Consider the following 15729-nt stretch of genomic DNA (forward strand, 5'->3'; position numbering starts at 1 on the left):
TCTTTTACGTATCGACAATGTTGACCTTCACGGACCTGTCATACTCAGGAGCCTTGTTGCTGGAGCTTGCAGCCAGGTTCTCAATCAACTGATATGCTCCTTCCTTAGACTTTGTCATAAAATCCCCATTGCTGGCCGAGTTGAGAGCGTTTCTGTAGTCCCAGTTAACTCCATCATAGAAAATGCCCAGAATCTGTTCATCACTGAATCCATGGTGCGGACACTCTCTACGGTACTCTTTGTACCTCTCCCAAGCCTCGCAGAAGGCTTCTCCAGTGTGTTGTTGGAACGATGAAATCTTGTTCTTCAGGGCAGCGGTCTTAGCCTTGGTGTAGAAATGGTCCAGAAACGCAGATCTACACTGTTCCCATGATGTCAGAGACCCAGGTGGCAATGACTTCAACCAACGTGAAGCTCTATCCGCAAGAGAGAAGGGAAAGAGCTTGCACTTCAGAAAGTCTGGCGGTATCCCATTTGAACCAGTGGTGCTACATATCTCCTCAAAATTCTCGATGTGGTCCATCGAAATCTCAGCTGGGAGATCGTGAAATAGGTGCTGCTTCACTAGAGAGATCATCTGTGGCTTGATCTCAAAATCTTGTCTCGGGATGGAGGGAGGAATAATCGCCGCTCGGTTGGTGTAGAACACATGCGGGTTGTCCTTGTCCCCAATGGACAGTTGTGGCTGCGCGGCTCTTTCGTGTTGAGCACGGAGCAACTGCCCCAACTGTTGTCGAAGTTGCTGCAACTCGGCAGCCATATCCTTATTGTTTCTGTTGTCACCCATGTGGACGGATTGAAACTTTCTGTTCTTGCGGTTTGTTCTTTCTGCCAAAGAGAGCTCTGCGGCTGACAAAGCAACTAGTTCTTCGGTGTTATTTCTTTTTGTAGATCTTCTTGACATGCACCTGAAACACACGCAAAGAAGAAGCAGAAAGACAAATCAGTAAGGTCTTAGTCTAGTAATTTCGCCGAAAACCAAAGGTAAAAATTTGGTCCCCGGCAACGGCGCCAAAAACTTGATACACAGAGTTTTAAACCCTATTTTCCTACTGCAAGTGCACAGCAAAGAAGTAGTACTTAGGGGTCGAATCCCACGAAGACCAAGTTTTACTCTATGGTTCTATTGGTTCAATTTCAAGCTAAGACAATTCAAAGTTGGGTTTGTTTGGTAACAGTAACGCGATTAAAACGGTATAAAAAGGCAATAAGCAAAACACTAGATCAGGGGTAATTCTCAGGAATTTCAGAGATAGCAACTAAACAACTATTCAGGGCATAGATTAAGTACCAGTCTAGAACTCAAACATAAATGTAAACTGATCCACTGTCGTGGTATCAATAACTCTATCTGATCGATTCTGTGCGGAAACGCGGAGCACGTGCTCAGACATCCAGAGCACATGCTCGGCGGTCCATAAACCCTAAACTGTCGTTTGAGCCCAGAATCGCAGACAAGCAGTAAAGAACAGGAATGATATGTTCACAAATCACCTACACCTCAACTTTCGCAGGTCTAGGATAATTTGCCCACTAATGTCTTTTCTAGCAACCTATTACACTTTTGATGAGTAGATAAACCTAGAATCATAGATTGGGTGATCAAATCAACCTAAGCATTAAGTCTAACAATAGTGAAGACAATCGATTATATAAAGCCCTATTTGTGTTCTGTTGCTAACCCATGAAACCCCTAATCTAGCAAAGAAAACTACTCAGACATAGAGAAATGAATCATAGCAAAAGATGAGAAATTCAATGACATAAAAATAAAAAGGGTTCAGAGAATGCTTCACAAGGTAGCCGCTCTTCTCCCTCTCACCAAAAACGTCGCTCCAAAAACAAAAGAATAAAAGTATATTTTCTCTCCTAAAAACCCTAGGTTAAATAGCATACAAGTAGAGAAAAATAAGGAAAGAATCCAAATTCAAATCTCCCTATTAAAAACGATCTCCTCCCTCTTTCTCTCACAAAGGATCGCCTAAAATAAGGGGAATTAGGCAGGGAATCGGCGCCTAGATGCTTGCCACGTGTCGTCATGAAACCGTAGAATTGGGAGCATGTGCTCGGAAATCGGGAGCATGTGCTCCTGGGTCTAAAATCAGCTTTTCTGCTCCAATTCAACTCCTTTCTGCTCCCATTGCTCCTGCTGTTCCAATCCTTGCTTTTAGCTTCCTAGCCTCTTATTATAACCTGAAAAGGACTCAAACAACTACAAAACTATCAAATAAACGGGGTCAAAGTGAGTCAAAACCGTAACATATCATGCTGTCCAATGAGACTGGTGTTATAACTGTTGTTAAGCATTTGAGTGAACACTTCCATCGCTAGAGTGAACAGATAGGGGGATATAGCATCCCCTTGTCGTAGTCCCTTTGCTCCCCTAAAGTATCCACAAGATTCACCGTTGATTGAAATAGAAAAGCTTGGGGTAGTGATGCACTCTTTGATGAGATTGATGAAGTGAGCTGGGAAGCGGAGAGCTTTTAGTGTGTTGATGATGAAACCCAATGCACTGAGTCAAATGCCTTTTTGAGATCAACCTTTAACATGCCTCTTGCAGTGATACCCTTACGGTTGTATCCTTGAACAGATAGGGGGTACATTTATAGATTGGTGAAACGATATTCACCCAAGCATAAAACGAAAGAGATTATGCAGCGTCATAAGTTCGTATTAAGTCAGACCTTGACTAGCAATGTGTCTTCGGTTTCAAACTTTGTTTCTTCATCACCCTCCTGTAGTAATGCAATGCAAGCAGGAACATAGTGCAAAGAACAAGATGTCATGTCTCTTTTAAAAGAAAAGAGATTTTTCCAAAAAGAACACACATGAAGCTTTGATGTTCTAATGATCCTTAAGATCCTCAAGCTCATTCTCCGTCTTCTTATCAAGAACCAATCCACGGGTCTGAACCTGTTCAACCTTAGCCATCGTAACTGTTCCTATTTTCAGTTTTATGTTGCTACCAGTGAGTAAATTCTCTGATTGATCAACTCCCTCTGCCCCACTACCAGAAAAATGATTCATCCCAGTTCCTTTTGTGCTACCAATCGTTTCAGACTTGCTCTCTGATTGATCCTCCTTTGGAGCTGAATTCTAATGCAGATTAAGATCATAAACAATGGAGTGTTTAGGAGAATCCTCACTGTCATAATCCACCAAGGGCATCAACATCTGACCCTGAACAAAGAATAAGTTGATTAATCATCTCACTTTAAGTCAAGAAAAATGTCTGAGCAATAAAGAACATACCGCAGAAGAAGCGTCTTCATCACTATCAGATGCTGCATAATCGACTAATACAAGATCCTCATTCTTCTTGGGCGTAATGATCATCTTCCATGGCAGCTGTTAATTAAGTTCTTTATGAACTCAAATATAACCTAAAGAAAAACAAAAATGAAATTTTAGGAAACTCGAGTTTAAGACATACCCTGTCAAAGACATGTTTTGGCTTCTTCGCTCTAAGCTTTTTAGTGGCAGGGGAGGAAGAGCGTGGTTCTTGCTTTTGTCGTTCGAACTGATCCACGTCTTCTTTGAATTTACGAACCAACGCTTCTTTTTCTTCTGAAGCTTCTTCTTTAAGAAAACCATGGGCCTCATCACTGTCATAATCCACCAAAGGCATCAACATCTGACCCTGAACAAAGAATAAGTTGATTAATCATCTCACTTTAAGGCAAGAAAAAAGTCTGAGCAATAAAGAACATACCGCAGAAGAAGAAGCGTCTTTATCACTATCAGATGCTGCATAGTCGACTAATACAAGATCCTCATTCTTCTTGGGCGTAATGATCATCTTCCATGGCATCTGTTAATTAAGTTCTTGTTTTTGTCGTTCGAACTGATCCACGTCTTCTTTGAATTTACGAACCAGCGCTTCTTCTTCTTCTGAAGCTTCTTCTTTAAGAAAACCATGGGCATCATCACTGTCATAATCCACCAAGGGCATCAACATATGACCCTGAACAAAGAATAAGTTGATTAATCATCTCATTTTAAGGCAAAAAAAAAAGTCTGAGCAATAAAGAACATACCGCAGAAGAAGAAGCGTCTTCATCACTATCATATGATGCATAGTCGACTAATACAGGATCCTCATTCTTCTTGGGCGTAATGATCATCTTCCATGTCATATGTTAATTAAGTTCTTTATGAACTCAAATATACCCTAAAGAAAAACAAAAATGAAATTTTAGGAGACTCGAGTTTAAGACAGACCCTGTCAAAGAGATGTTTCGGCTTCTTCGCTCTAAGCTTTTTAGTGGCAGGGGAGGAAGAGCGTGGTTCTTGTTTTTGTCTTTCGAACCGATCGACTTCTTCTTAGAATTTACGAACCATCGCTTCTTCTTCTTCTTCTACCGAAGTTTCTTCTTTAAGAAAACCATGGGCATCATGACTGTCATAATCCACCAAGGGCATCAACATCTGACCCTGAAAAAACAATAAGTTGATTAATCATCTCACTTAAAGGCAAGAAAAAAGTCTGAGCAATAAAAAACATACCGCAAAATAAGCGTCTTCATCACTATCAGATGCTGCATTGTCGACTAATACAAGATCCTTCTTCGGCATAATGACCATGTGTCATGGCATCTGTTAATTCAGTTCTTTATGAACTCAAATATAACCTAAAAAAAAGCAAAATTGAAATTTTAGGAAACTCGAGTTTAAGACATACCCCATGAAATAGATGTTTCGGCTTCTTCGCTCTAAGCTTTTTAGTGGCAGGGGAGGAAGAGCGTGGTTCTTGTTGTTTCTGTCTTTCGAACTGATCCACTTCTTCTAAGAATTTACGAACCAGCGCTTCATCTTCTTCATCTTCTTAATGGTGTTTGTGGAACCGATGTGTGATGGTATGGTTTAGTGTAATGGTCTTTAAAAGATTTAAATTCATTTGAACAACCAAAAAAAAACTAAAGATTATAAAATTAATTATGTGGTGAATTCACGATATCCAATATCCGAGCAAAACTCTCGTATGATCGTTCCACATGATCACTTAGGTTGGAAAACCTTCTAAAGAGGAGGTAGAAGTTTATCTTCTAGTCTTTCTATTTGTCAACCAAAACCATCACATAGATTCCTCGTTCACTTGTAAAATTTGTACATTTTATTTTTTTTTATTTAAATTTGAAAATTCATGTATCAAACCAAAATTAGATAATTTAATAATTTTTTATGTTCACAAAGATGAAAAGACTCTTAATCTAATTATACGTACGTAAAAACAAAATGCATTTTGAATTTTTTTTTGTTTTCACATTACTTAACACTTTATACCTCTATAATGTAAAATCAACCTTAAGTTGACTATTATACAGTTTAATGTCATTTGTACATGTGCATCAGATATCCTTTGCAATAATATTTTTGGTTAGAATTAAAAAATAATATTACTTATTTACATTAGTTGAGTTGGAGATATTTTAAACTTCCGATTTTTTCATGAATATAATTCATGATGTGGATATTATATTACAGAAAATGTATAATCTACTATTTATGTAATTAAAAATACATTCCTATATTTTCTCTATTATTTGAGAGGTGATTTGTTAAATTTGTTGATGTATTACTCTTTTGTGTTTTTCGAAGACAAAAATAATTAAAAGTATTATTTACTTTTGTAAAATACTATGAGAACCATTTGTGCTAAATTTTATTTGTCTATTAACAAACAAAATTAATATACATGTTATCAGAATTCCATAATTACATTTTTATTGACATATACCCAATTCAATAATGTGTTTATGTGAATTTATCTTTAAAACATAATATTTGAAGAGTATAGAATGAATTCAATTTTGAATATTTAATAATTCATTCAACAATTATTAGTTGAATAATAAAAAAAATTAGACTACTAAAGTTAAATAATATGCAATTTATTACATCAACTTCTAATTTTAGGCAAAAAAAAAATCATGATTTTTGTTGACTAGCCGTTAAAAACACCAAATATCATATATGAAGCTAAAAACAACATGCCATTAAACGGCAAAGTAATGATCTTTACTTGCTCAATTATCTCATAAACGATATGTATATTCTGGTTTGGTCAATGATATTTGGTGTTTTAAACGATAGTCAATAGAACTTGATGTATTAAATGACATTCGACGAAATTCATGATTTTTTTGGCTTAAATTTGAAAGTTCATTATTTAACGACATTTTTTCAGTTTATTATTATAGTTCCAAATTTTTTTAAAGAGTTTTTTTTCCACAGCGCCGGCGAAATATTTTTCCTACCAGCGAAACCCAAAACGTTGTAACTCGCTCCACTCGTCTACGAGAACCCGACCCGCGTAACCCGAGTAAGCACCCGAACCGAATATGCCGATACAAACCGTGACACCTTCTTGAAACGGATTTGTGACGGACCGGACGGGATAGAAATATCATGTATTTGTTGACAAAAAAGAAAAAAAGAAAATCATGTATTCATAATGTTCATGTGGATGTGTTTGGTATATATATCTCCAGTGCCTCCTAAAACACCAAAAAGCTAACTTGAGACAATCAAACAACACCACCAAAAACTATGCTAAAGTGTCCATTACACTTGAGTTATTTTGCTTTTACTTCAAAGTTCAATGGAATTATGGAAGAAGGAAAAACAGATTTTTTTTTTTTTTTTTTGACGATCAAAGAAGGAAAAACAGATTAAGTTGAACAGTTTAACATCAAAGTTCTCAACGTACGTTAATACCAGTAGAAGGTTGGTCACAATACCAAAAAAAAAGGTGTACCTACAACTTTGAAATACATAAGCGAAGAACCAAAGACAGCCAATAAGTCCTACTAAAGAATGAGTACTTGAGAACTCTATTGATTAACTTGAATTCTACTGATTCACTCTTGTCGATTAGAAAATCAGAATTTTCTGAAAAAGAAAGGTTACTTGAATATGGTTTTGGAGAATACTTATCCAATGAGTGAACTTGAAGAAGTTTTCTTTGTATTTTTAAGGTCTTTTGGTTGCAGATGAAATTGCCAATTTGATGTTGTTAGGCTCTAAAGAAATTTTATGAAGCATAAAACCGAATTTTTCTATAGCATCTAACAGAAGACATCTCTATGTTATTGCTTCATTACAGTGCGCAGTAGATGCTAATTCAATGGATAGACTATTTCAAATGTTGGCTTTTACATGGATTCAGAGTCTTACATCCAGTACTTGAATTCGAGAAGTGATCAGGACATGGATATTAAGAAAAAGCATGAGGTACCTGTCTCTTTTAAAAGAACAAGACGTTTTAAAAAAGCATTACAACACAGATGAAGTCAACACATTTTGTTTATTAGTCACCAACTCAACAAGCAATAACAACAGACGTAAATAGGGAAGCTTTGATGTTCTAATCGCTACTGTAACCACCATCATCGTTATCCTTATTCTCATGGTCTCTCACCACTCGTTCTATGAACTGTTTTCGAACTCCAGCCATCACAGCTTCCCTCGAGGAGTCGTCGTCTCCTCCTTTGCCATCATTAAGAACCGGCTCTGATTGACACAGAAGTAAGGCTACACCTGAAAAACCAAATCAGTTGCAAGTATGTTCAGACATGAGAGTACAACCATTCTGCCCAAAGTATGATGCAATCGCAAATGTGGTCACCTCAGGTCTTAGATCAAAAAGAGGCTACAGATGAAAAAGGAAATAATTATGAAAAACAAAATGGGCACAGACTATATCAGAAAAAGAAGGCTTCAAACTTACTCTCTGGGGTGCACCTACGGCCAAAGCTCTTCAAGCCTACATGAGTTCCTTTAACGGCACCATGGTGGTACACAAGCAAGGTAGGAAGATTACAATCAGGGTAGTTCGGAATACAATCAGTAGATATAATCTTAACGAACTTTGTTGCTGGGTATCTGCTAGCCAATTCTTCTAGACAACCCAATAGCAAACCACACTCGGCAACACTATCAAAGAACAACAAGAAACAAACATGACTTAAATTGTGTCTCAAACATGTAATTAGACTGGTTCGTCAAAAGTAAACAGCATTCACAAATACATCAAAAGCATACCTATCTTTGTATAGACATACAACAACCCAATCTTCAGCAGAGGCTTGTGTAACCTCGCGTACAAAATCAGATCCAGAGATGGGAGTCACAGTTCCATATCTTCTAACTTTAGCAGCTTCTCTTAGCTCAGACAACCTCTTCTTCCTATCAAAGCATCAAAACACATTAGCGCCTGTGATACACAATAAGTTTAGCCTATCCATCAACATCTGACATTAGTCACTACTCTTAATTGCATTCATATCCAAAACAGAAAGGAATCGAGAAAAATCAGAGCTTGATAATATATAGTACACCAAGTGCTATCTAGCTAGCTACATGACAACAGATCCCACAAAATCGAATTCACAATCCAGAATCTTATATGGTAAACTAAGATGGTAAATACAAAAAAAATCAGAATGTTCGATTCGATCTACGAACCTGTATTGTTCGAGGAAGCGATCATCGTCGAGATCTTTGTCGTCTTCAAGATCCTCAAGCTCATCCTCCGTCTTCTTATCAAACCAAGCCTGGTCCTTAGGAGCTGAAGACTCGTCTTGTTCCGGAGTATAAGCCGGAGGTTTGAACGCCGGAGCTTTCTCAGGTAGATTCCCCAATTTCCTCTGGATATCGTCCCATTGAGTCGACGCTCCATCAACGTCCTTGTACACGAAATGATAATCCGCCATAGCTTACAAACAACCTACAAAGCTTCAAATCTTCTCCTTTAGATTACACAGAGAACCTTCGAATCTGAGATGAGAATGCTTTGACACTCTTGTGATCTCAATCTCGTTCCTTTTCTGGAAGACCATCCCCGAAATTGGTCAGATTGAACCGAACAATACCGAGGCTAATTAATTCATACCGAACCGAGATTATATGGTTTAAAAGACGGTTAGTAGTCGGTTTATTCGTCTAGAGTTAATAATGTAAGGAATCTCTGAGTCGCTCAGAGGGTTCGTATATATATATTGGGAGGGGGCATGTATTTTTTAGGGAGAAAGATCCAGAGATAATTAAACAAAAACACTTAGCATAAAAAGATTTTGAGAGGGAGAAGAAAGGGCGATCGATTAGGGTTTTTGTAATTTTCGTCTGAAGATTCTATATGAACGGAGTGATGAACTCGTTGGAAGCTGTGATAGCGTCAATCCAAGGCTTATCGGGGAGTGCTGGGGATTTATCTGCACTTCACGATCTTTTGAGAGGAGCTGAGAACTCGCTCCGAGCCGAACCCGATGTTAATTTCTCTACTCTTACCCAGCTCGACGCGTCGAAGCATTCTCTCGGTTACCTCTATTTCCTGTGAGTTGATTTTTTTTTGTGGTCATGGTTTGGATTTCTCATATCTCTGACTAGATTAGGTATTTGTTGATGTTTTGTGTAATATACTGTGACGATGATTTTGGTTGATGGAACTTGAGGTATATAATTAGGGTTGTCAGTTTACAAGGAGGATTTGGAATTCTGATTTTGATTTTCTTGGGGTATTGTTTGATTGTTCCAGTGAGATACTTACCGCTGGTCCAGTATCGGACGAGAAAGCTTTTGCCGAGGTTCCGATAATTGCACGGTTCATCAACTCTTGCGATGCTGAGCAGATTCGTTTGGCGAGTGATAAATGTAATCACTGACCCTTTATGGGATCTTCTCTCGTCTTTCTGTTTTTTTTTTTTGTTTATCTTTAAGGTGATGGTTCTGTTGTTATTGTTTTCTTAATCTTGCAGTTGTATCCCTTTGTAAGAGATTGAAAGACCATGTTGTGAAGATTAAAGATCCCCTGCGAGGGGTAGCCCCACTGTTGACCGCTGTTCAGAAGCTTCAGGCCTCCCCAAAATGTTTGACTGCGTTGCATCCAGATGTTCTTCAACTCTGTTTGCAGACGAAGTTGTACAAGACTGGTTCCTCAATTATTAGTGATGATATCTTAGAGGTTGACCTGCCAAAAGACTTTTTTCTCTATTGCTACTATGGGTAAGCAAGTTTTCCTCACTACTGTCGTTGATTTTATTTTTATCTTTTTCTTTGATCAATGGTTGTATCAATACATTAAATCCATCCAGTTGAGGTTGTTTTATGGTTTTTTCAATTCTCATCCTTGATCCCTGAACTTTTGACAGGGGAATGATATGTATCGGACTGAAGAGATTTCAGAAAGCAATAGAGCTTCTTTACAATGTAAGCGATTCTATATGCTTTTATTCATTAATGACTTTCGTTTTAGTTTAACTCAATCCACGTACTTATATCAGGTTGTGACTGCTCCTATGAATCCTGCGAGTGCCATAGCCGTTGAGGCATACAAAAAGTACATATTGGTGTCTCTCATTCACAATGGGCATGTAAGGCTGTGTTCTTTATATATTACTTTATTTTTTTATCTAGTTTTCTGTCGTGGGAGCGATCATATTGCATGAGCCTGAATCCATTGGATGTTTTGAGTAATATTGGTTTCATAATTACATTCTGTGTCTGATTTTCTCTTCAAGGATTGGTTAATCTTATGATGTTATTCTTATAACCTAGTATATCTTTTACATGTGCAGTGTGCTAACAGTCTCCCCAAATGCGCTTCTACTATAGCTCAGAGGACCTTCAAGAACTATTCTGGAGTAAGTTTGAACCCTATCCATGAGTTGTATCTTTCATTTTGATTGGAGGCTTCTCTTTCGTTTTTACTTCAGTCCAAAAAAAAAAAAAATCTTACAGCCTTATAATGATATCGTTCACCCTTTTCTCAGCCTTACATTGATCTGGTTAGTTGTTACAACGACGGGAAAATTGGTCAACTAGAGGCGTTGGTTGTGGCCAAGAGTGCTGATTTTGAGAAGGTAAATTTCCTCTAAACACTCACCATAGTTTTTGTACCGATGTTATTAGTCGTCATTCTCCTATATGATGTGGACGAAATGTTATTTTTCAGGATAAGAATCTTGGATTGGTTAAGCAAGCAGTGTCATCCCTTTACAAGCGTAACATTCTGAGGTTGACCCAGAAGTACTTGACCCTGTCGCTTCAAGATATAGCCAACATGGTCCAACTTGCTAATGCTAAGGAGGCGGAAATGCATGTGCTTCAGATGGTATTGTCTCTAACACGTGATTTTTAGAAGCTTTGCTTTATTACTTTGACTGTTAGATTTGAGAATATCATGTTTTCTTTCCAAACATGCAGATCCAGGATGGTCAGATACATGCACTTATCAACCAGAAAGATGGAATGGTCAGATTCTTGGAGGACCCTGAGCAGTACAAAACTAGTGAAATGATTGAGACCATGGATTCTGTTATACAAAGGTATGTTTACTAACCAAGTGTTCTGATATTTTTTTTGGGGAAAATGGCCAAGAGTTGCAACTCCTGATAAAACGGCCATGCTTTCTCTGGGGAAAATGAAAAAAGAAAAAACTTTGGTCCTCCTTTAAGAATGCATAAATTAGCTCTTGGAATCAAGTTGATAAATGAAAGGTTTTCCAGAGTAAAAGTAGTAGCATCAAATAGACTTTGTGTTTTCATATGACTTTCAGGACTGTTAGGCTGTCGAAGAATCTCTTAGCCATGGATGAGAGCTTATCATGTGACCCTTTATACCTGGGAAAGGTAACTTAATGCAATGTTCCATAAGACTCTTCTGTCCTCGAACCTATGATTCTCAGACTAAGCCGTTTGACTACTTTTTGTTAGGTTGGAAGGGAAAGACAAAGGTATGACTTTGGAGACGATTTTGATACTGTCCCTCAGAGGTTCTCCATGTAAACAGCAAAAGACCAAAAGCACCAGAACCTGGCTCAAAGGCAACCGTAGTTGTGAATCTTGAGAATGTTACTCTTTATTTCTTCGTTCATTTTGGTTGGTTTTAAATGTTTCATATTTTTGTCACATTGGCCAACAAGTAGAGAAGATCATTATGGACCCGCAAATCTTTATCGTACTTGAAAAATTACCCTTTGCCGTTTCTCTCGTGTGCTAATTTAACCGACCTTTTCATGAAAATAGTAGCCAAAACGCCATCGTATCCAATTTGCTTTTACGTTTAAAACTGTGTGTCGGTCGTTTTAAAGTTTCAAACTGTGTCGTTTTCTTGTGAATCTGATAGGCCGCCGTCTCGTTATGGTTTGGGCTTATTTCAGATCCATTTCGATCTCGCTAAGCGCCACGTATGTGTTTTTTTACTTATTTTTCATCTTCTCCATTTCGTTTTCAACCTGATTTCTCATTTCCCTCTCTTATCCTCAATGGGAAAAAAAATCTGAGAAAACGCAAAAAAAAAAAAAGAACGGAGCTAAATCCTCAGAATCGCCGCCGGAGAATCTTTTACGTCTCGACATAATCGGAATTCTGGAATTGATAATTCCGATGGAAGGGGTTATCACATGTTTCCATACTAAATGCGTCTCTCTTCCAATTCGCTCTTTACCACTTTCTAGGGTTTCTTCACTTCCTCGGTGGAGGAACAGTAATTTCGTCTCTTCATCGCGATCGTTTCCTCAGAGGAGCTTGTGCGTTTCGGCTTCGAGCTCAGATACTTTAGTCGCTGGCGGCTCACCAAAGGAAGACGAGAGACAGAGCAAAGTATCGAGCAAGAAGGAAGGAGATGATGATACCACGGATTTGAAGGTTTGGATGGATAAGAACGGTTTGCCACCTTGCAAGGTTGTGCTCAACGAGAGACCAGCTCATGATCAGAAGCATAAACCCATACATTATGTTGCTGCTAGTGAGGATCTTCAGGTGGTTGACTTAGCATTTAAGCAGCTTTATTTGCTTTTATACTGTTCCATCGGATTTAATTGGACAAGTGTGCTAATATACCTGTCTTTTACAGAAGGGTGATGTCGCGTTTTCAGTTCCCGATTCTTTGGTGGTCACACTGGAAAGAGTTTTGGGAAACGAGACCATTGGTATAAGCCATTCCCTATTAGTATTACTTCCCACATTCCAAGAAACCACTGTTTCTCTTAGATTAGACTTTGTGATTTCTCTTACCTGGTTGCAAACTGAGGGTAGGGATACTGGAATTTTTAAGCTTATCTGAAGCCATAACCTCCTTTTTCTTTATGCAGCCGAACTGTTGACGACGAACAAATTGTCAGAACTGGCTTGCCTAGCTTTGTATTTGATGTATGAAAAGAAGCAAGGGAAGAAATCAGTTTGGTATCCCTATATAAGGGAACTTGATCGCCAAAGAGGAAGAGGTCAGTTAGATGCCGAATCTCCTTTGCTGTGGTCAGAGGCTGAGTTAGATTACCTAACTGGTAGTCCGACCAAGGTATTGCGTTATTGTATGCATGACATGTTATGAAATAGTCTGGTGGGTTCTCAGGGTTGATCTTCTTTAACATCATGGTTCAGGCCGAAGTTCTTGAAAGAGCTGAGGGGATCAAAAGAGAATACAATGAGCTTGACACTGTCTGGTTTATGGCTGGATCTTTGTTTCAGGTGTTTGACCACTATATTTGCTACCTAAGACTTCGGATTCTACTTCTCATTTTGATATATGAACAGGGGCAGCAGACTTACATCATGTGATTTGTATTTTGCAGCAATACCCATTTGACATACCAACTGAAGCTTTTTCATTTGAGATTTTCAAACAGGCATTTGTTGCCATTCAGTCCTGTGTGGTGCATTTACAAGTAATTTTCAGTCTTCTTTTTGTATTTTCTCTTCACAACTTGTATGTCTTGCCCTGTCTGAAAGGTTACCTAGAGTTAATTATAATTATATGGTATTCCCTCTATTAGTCTATAACTGAATCTTAAGTTTAGCTTGCAGCTCATCATATAAGCAACTAGTCAGGCGTTGCTTGTTGCGTCTTCTAATTGAGATTGCCTTCTTTGTACTCAGAATGTTGGTTTGGCTCGTCGGTTTGCTTTGGTTCCTCTTGGTCCTCCCTTGTTGGCCTATTGTTCCAACTGCAAGGCAATGCTGACTGCTGTTGATGGTGCTGTTGAACTCGTGGTAGATAGGCCATATAAGGCTGGGGATCCTATAGTTGTCTGGTGCGTCTGTGAGCTACTTTGCCTCTCACATCTTGCTTTTAATTCTGATCTTTCTTACATACTTTTGCATTTCTCCTTTATTTGAAGGTGTGGGCCACAACCTAATGCGAAATTGCTTCTGAACTATGGATTCGTTGATGAAGATAACCCTTATGATAGAATAATAGTCGAGGTAATGATGAAGCTTTGTTGCGTTACTGTGAACACTAGTGTAGTGTTCATGTGATTTTCTCACTGTTTGCATGTTTTATGCGTCATATGCATTCCAGGCAGCGTTGAACACCGAGGATCCTCAATATCAGGACAAGCGTATGGTTGCTCAAAGGAATGGAAAGTTATCCCAACAAATTTTTCAGGTATGAACATGACTTTCCTGATTCGACAAATGTACTTTGCAATTTTTTTGTGATTTGGGTTTTGCATCCACCTCAGGTTCGTGTGGGAAAAGAAAGAGAAGCTGTCCAAGACATGCTTCCCTACCTACGTTTGGGTTACATGTCTGATCCTTCTGAAATGCAATCAGTAATTTCGTCCCAAGGTCCAGTTTGTCCGGTAAGTAGAGTATGAGTGACCTGGCAAACCTTTCTCTAAGTAATCTTTTGACATTTCCTTGATTGCATCAAATGCTCAGTCCCTACATGTGAGGACTCGATGTTAATTATTCATATAAAGTTATTTACACTCTTGTAAAGGTTTAACTCTCAGTCTCTTTTGTAGATGAGCCCTTGCATGGAAAGAGCAGTACTAGATCAGCTTGCTAATTACTTCATGAGACGATTAGCTGGCTACCCTACTACTCCGAAAGAAGATGATGCATTGGTATGTCGTTAGACTTTGTGATTGCTACAAATCAAATCCCTTTTTTTTGGTTTTCCTGCATGATATTTAATAGAAATCTCAATCAATAGTTGGCAGATCCTGGTTTGAGTCCTAGGAAACGAGTGGCAACCCGGCTTGTCCAGTTGGAGAAGAAAATACTAGTTGCATGCCTTACGACAACAGTCGATTTGTTAAATCAGTTGCCTGATTCAAGCATCTCTCCATGCCCAGCACCATATGCTCCATCCTTGAAATAAAAAGGCACTTATCTCCGCACCCTCCCTCACTTGCTAATTAATACCTTCTCACCTTTTAAAACGATGTTGGTTCAGGTCTGTGCTGTAGCTGCAATTTGTGAACATGGCAGAAGAGTAATTCTTTGGTCGTGTCTTTGATCATTACAATCTGAGGTCGCTTAACGACGATGGTCAGTTGTTGTGTGTACAAGTCTAGATCTGATCCTAGTGTATGCTGCTCCAAAACATGACTAGGAAGTTTCCCAATTAATTTTGATTTTGTAAGATTTCGTGATAGCTGCAATCCGAAATCTACCTTCTTGTATATGGTTGTTGTTACTGAATTCAGAAGTTGATTTGGAAATTTTAATACATCGCAAATTGCACTTGCAGGTAAGTAAGGTACTAGGAGCGTTAATCTATCGCTTGACACGCAAATGTTTCAGCCTATGAATATGATTGTCCTTTTTCTTTCAACAATGAAGCTTAATTCGCATTGTAAAAATCAGTCCCGCGAAATGTAATTACAGACATGTTTGATGAACCTTATAAACTTGATTTTGTTATTTCCATCTCCCTCTGTAATAATTCTTCTATCTGTGTTTTAGAAATTGAGAATGACACTGAGCTTTTTTTTATCTT

At 38.3% G+C, this 15729-nt stretch overlaps 3 protein-coding genes and 1 non-coding gene across 7 annotated transcripts; 3 read left to right on the forward strand and 1 right to left on the reverse strand.

The window, feature by feature from the left end:
* The first annotated feature begins 206 nt into the window (after window positions 1-206).
* On the forward strand, window positions 207-313 carry LOC147939589 (small nucleolar RNA R71). The gene has a single exon (XR_015564889.1). It is a non-coding gene; the product is annotated as a small nucleolar RNA R71 (small nucleolar RNA).
* Window positions 314-7219: 6906 nt separating this feature from the next.
* Window positions 7220-8973, reverse strand: LOC104705697 (uncharacterized). Its single transcript, XM_010421752.3, has 4 exons — window positions 8470-8973; window positions 8047-8190; window positions 7733-7938; window positions 7220-7542 (listed from the first exon to the last, which is right to left on the reverse strand). The coding sequence occupies exons 1-4, from the start codon at window positions 8715-8717 to the stop codon at window positions 7370-7372; spliced, it is 771 nt and encodes a 256-aa protein (XP_010420054.1). The 5' UTR covers window positions 8718-8973; the 3' UTR covers window positions 7220-7369.
* Window positions 8974-8985: 12 nt separating this feature from the next.
* Window positions 8986-11950, forward strand: LOC104705698 (COP9 signalosome complex subunit 3). Its single transcript, XM_087462404.1, has 11 exons — window positions 8986-9336; window positions 9539-9654; window positions 9759-10005; window positions 10152-10209; window positions 10284-10373; window positions 10578-10643; window positions 10773-10862; window positions 10955-11113; window positions 11206-11327; window positions 11558-11630; window positions 11715-11950. The coding sequence occupies exons 1-11, from the start codon at window positions 9140-9142 to the stop codon at window positions 11784-11786; spliced, it is 1290 nt and encodes a 429-aa protein (XP_087318530.1). The 5' UTR covers window positions 8986-9139; the 3' UTR covers window positions 11787-11950.
* Window positions 11951-12098: 148 nt separating this feature from the next.
* On the forward strand, window positions 12099-15653 carry LOC109124595 (Rubisco methyltransferase family protein). Of its 4 annotated transcripts, none has more exons than XR_754369.3 (13): window positions 12188-12761; window positions 12856-12931; window positions 13094-13299; window positions 13383-13469; window positions 13574-13666; window positions 13878-14032; window positions 14120-14204; window positions 14302-14388; window positions 14465-14584; window positions 14750-14851; window positions 14941-15112; window positions 15184-15368; window positions 15481-15653. XR_754369.3 is itself a non-coding variant. In XM_010421754.3 (12 exons), the coding sequence occupies exons 1-11, from the start codon at window positions 12387-12389 to the stop codon at window positions 15106-15108; spliced, it is 1554 nt and encodes a 517-aa protein (XP_010420056.1). In that variant the 5' UTR covers window positions 12099-12386; the 3' UTR covers window positions 15109-15112; window positions 15184-15484. The 4 variants fall into 4 exon arrangements, 2 of the variants coding, with proteins under 2 accessions (XP_010420056.1, XP_010420057.1); XR_754370.3 differs by having other exon boundaries at window positions 12195-12761; window positions 15184-15278; XM_010421754.3 differs by having other exon boundaries at window positions 12099-12761; window positions 15184-15484.
* Window positions 15654-15729: the final 76 nt, after the last annotated feature.

Source organism: Camelina sativa, chromosome 8 (genome assembly GCF_030686135.1).
Source record: "Camelina sativa cultivar CO46 ecotype springtype chromosome 8, ASM3068613v1".
Classification (NCBI taxonomy): Eukaryota; Viridiplantae; Streptophyta; class Magnoliopsida; order Brassicales; family Brassicaceae; genus Camelina; species Camelina sativa.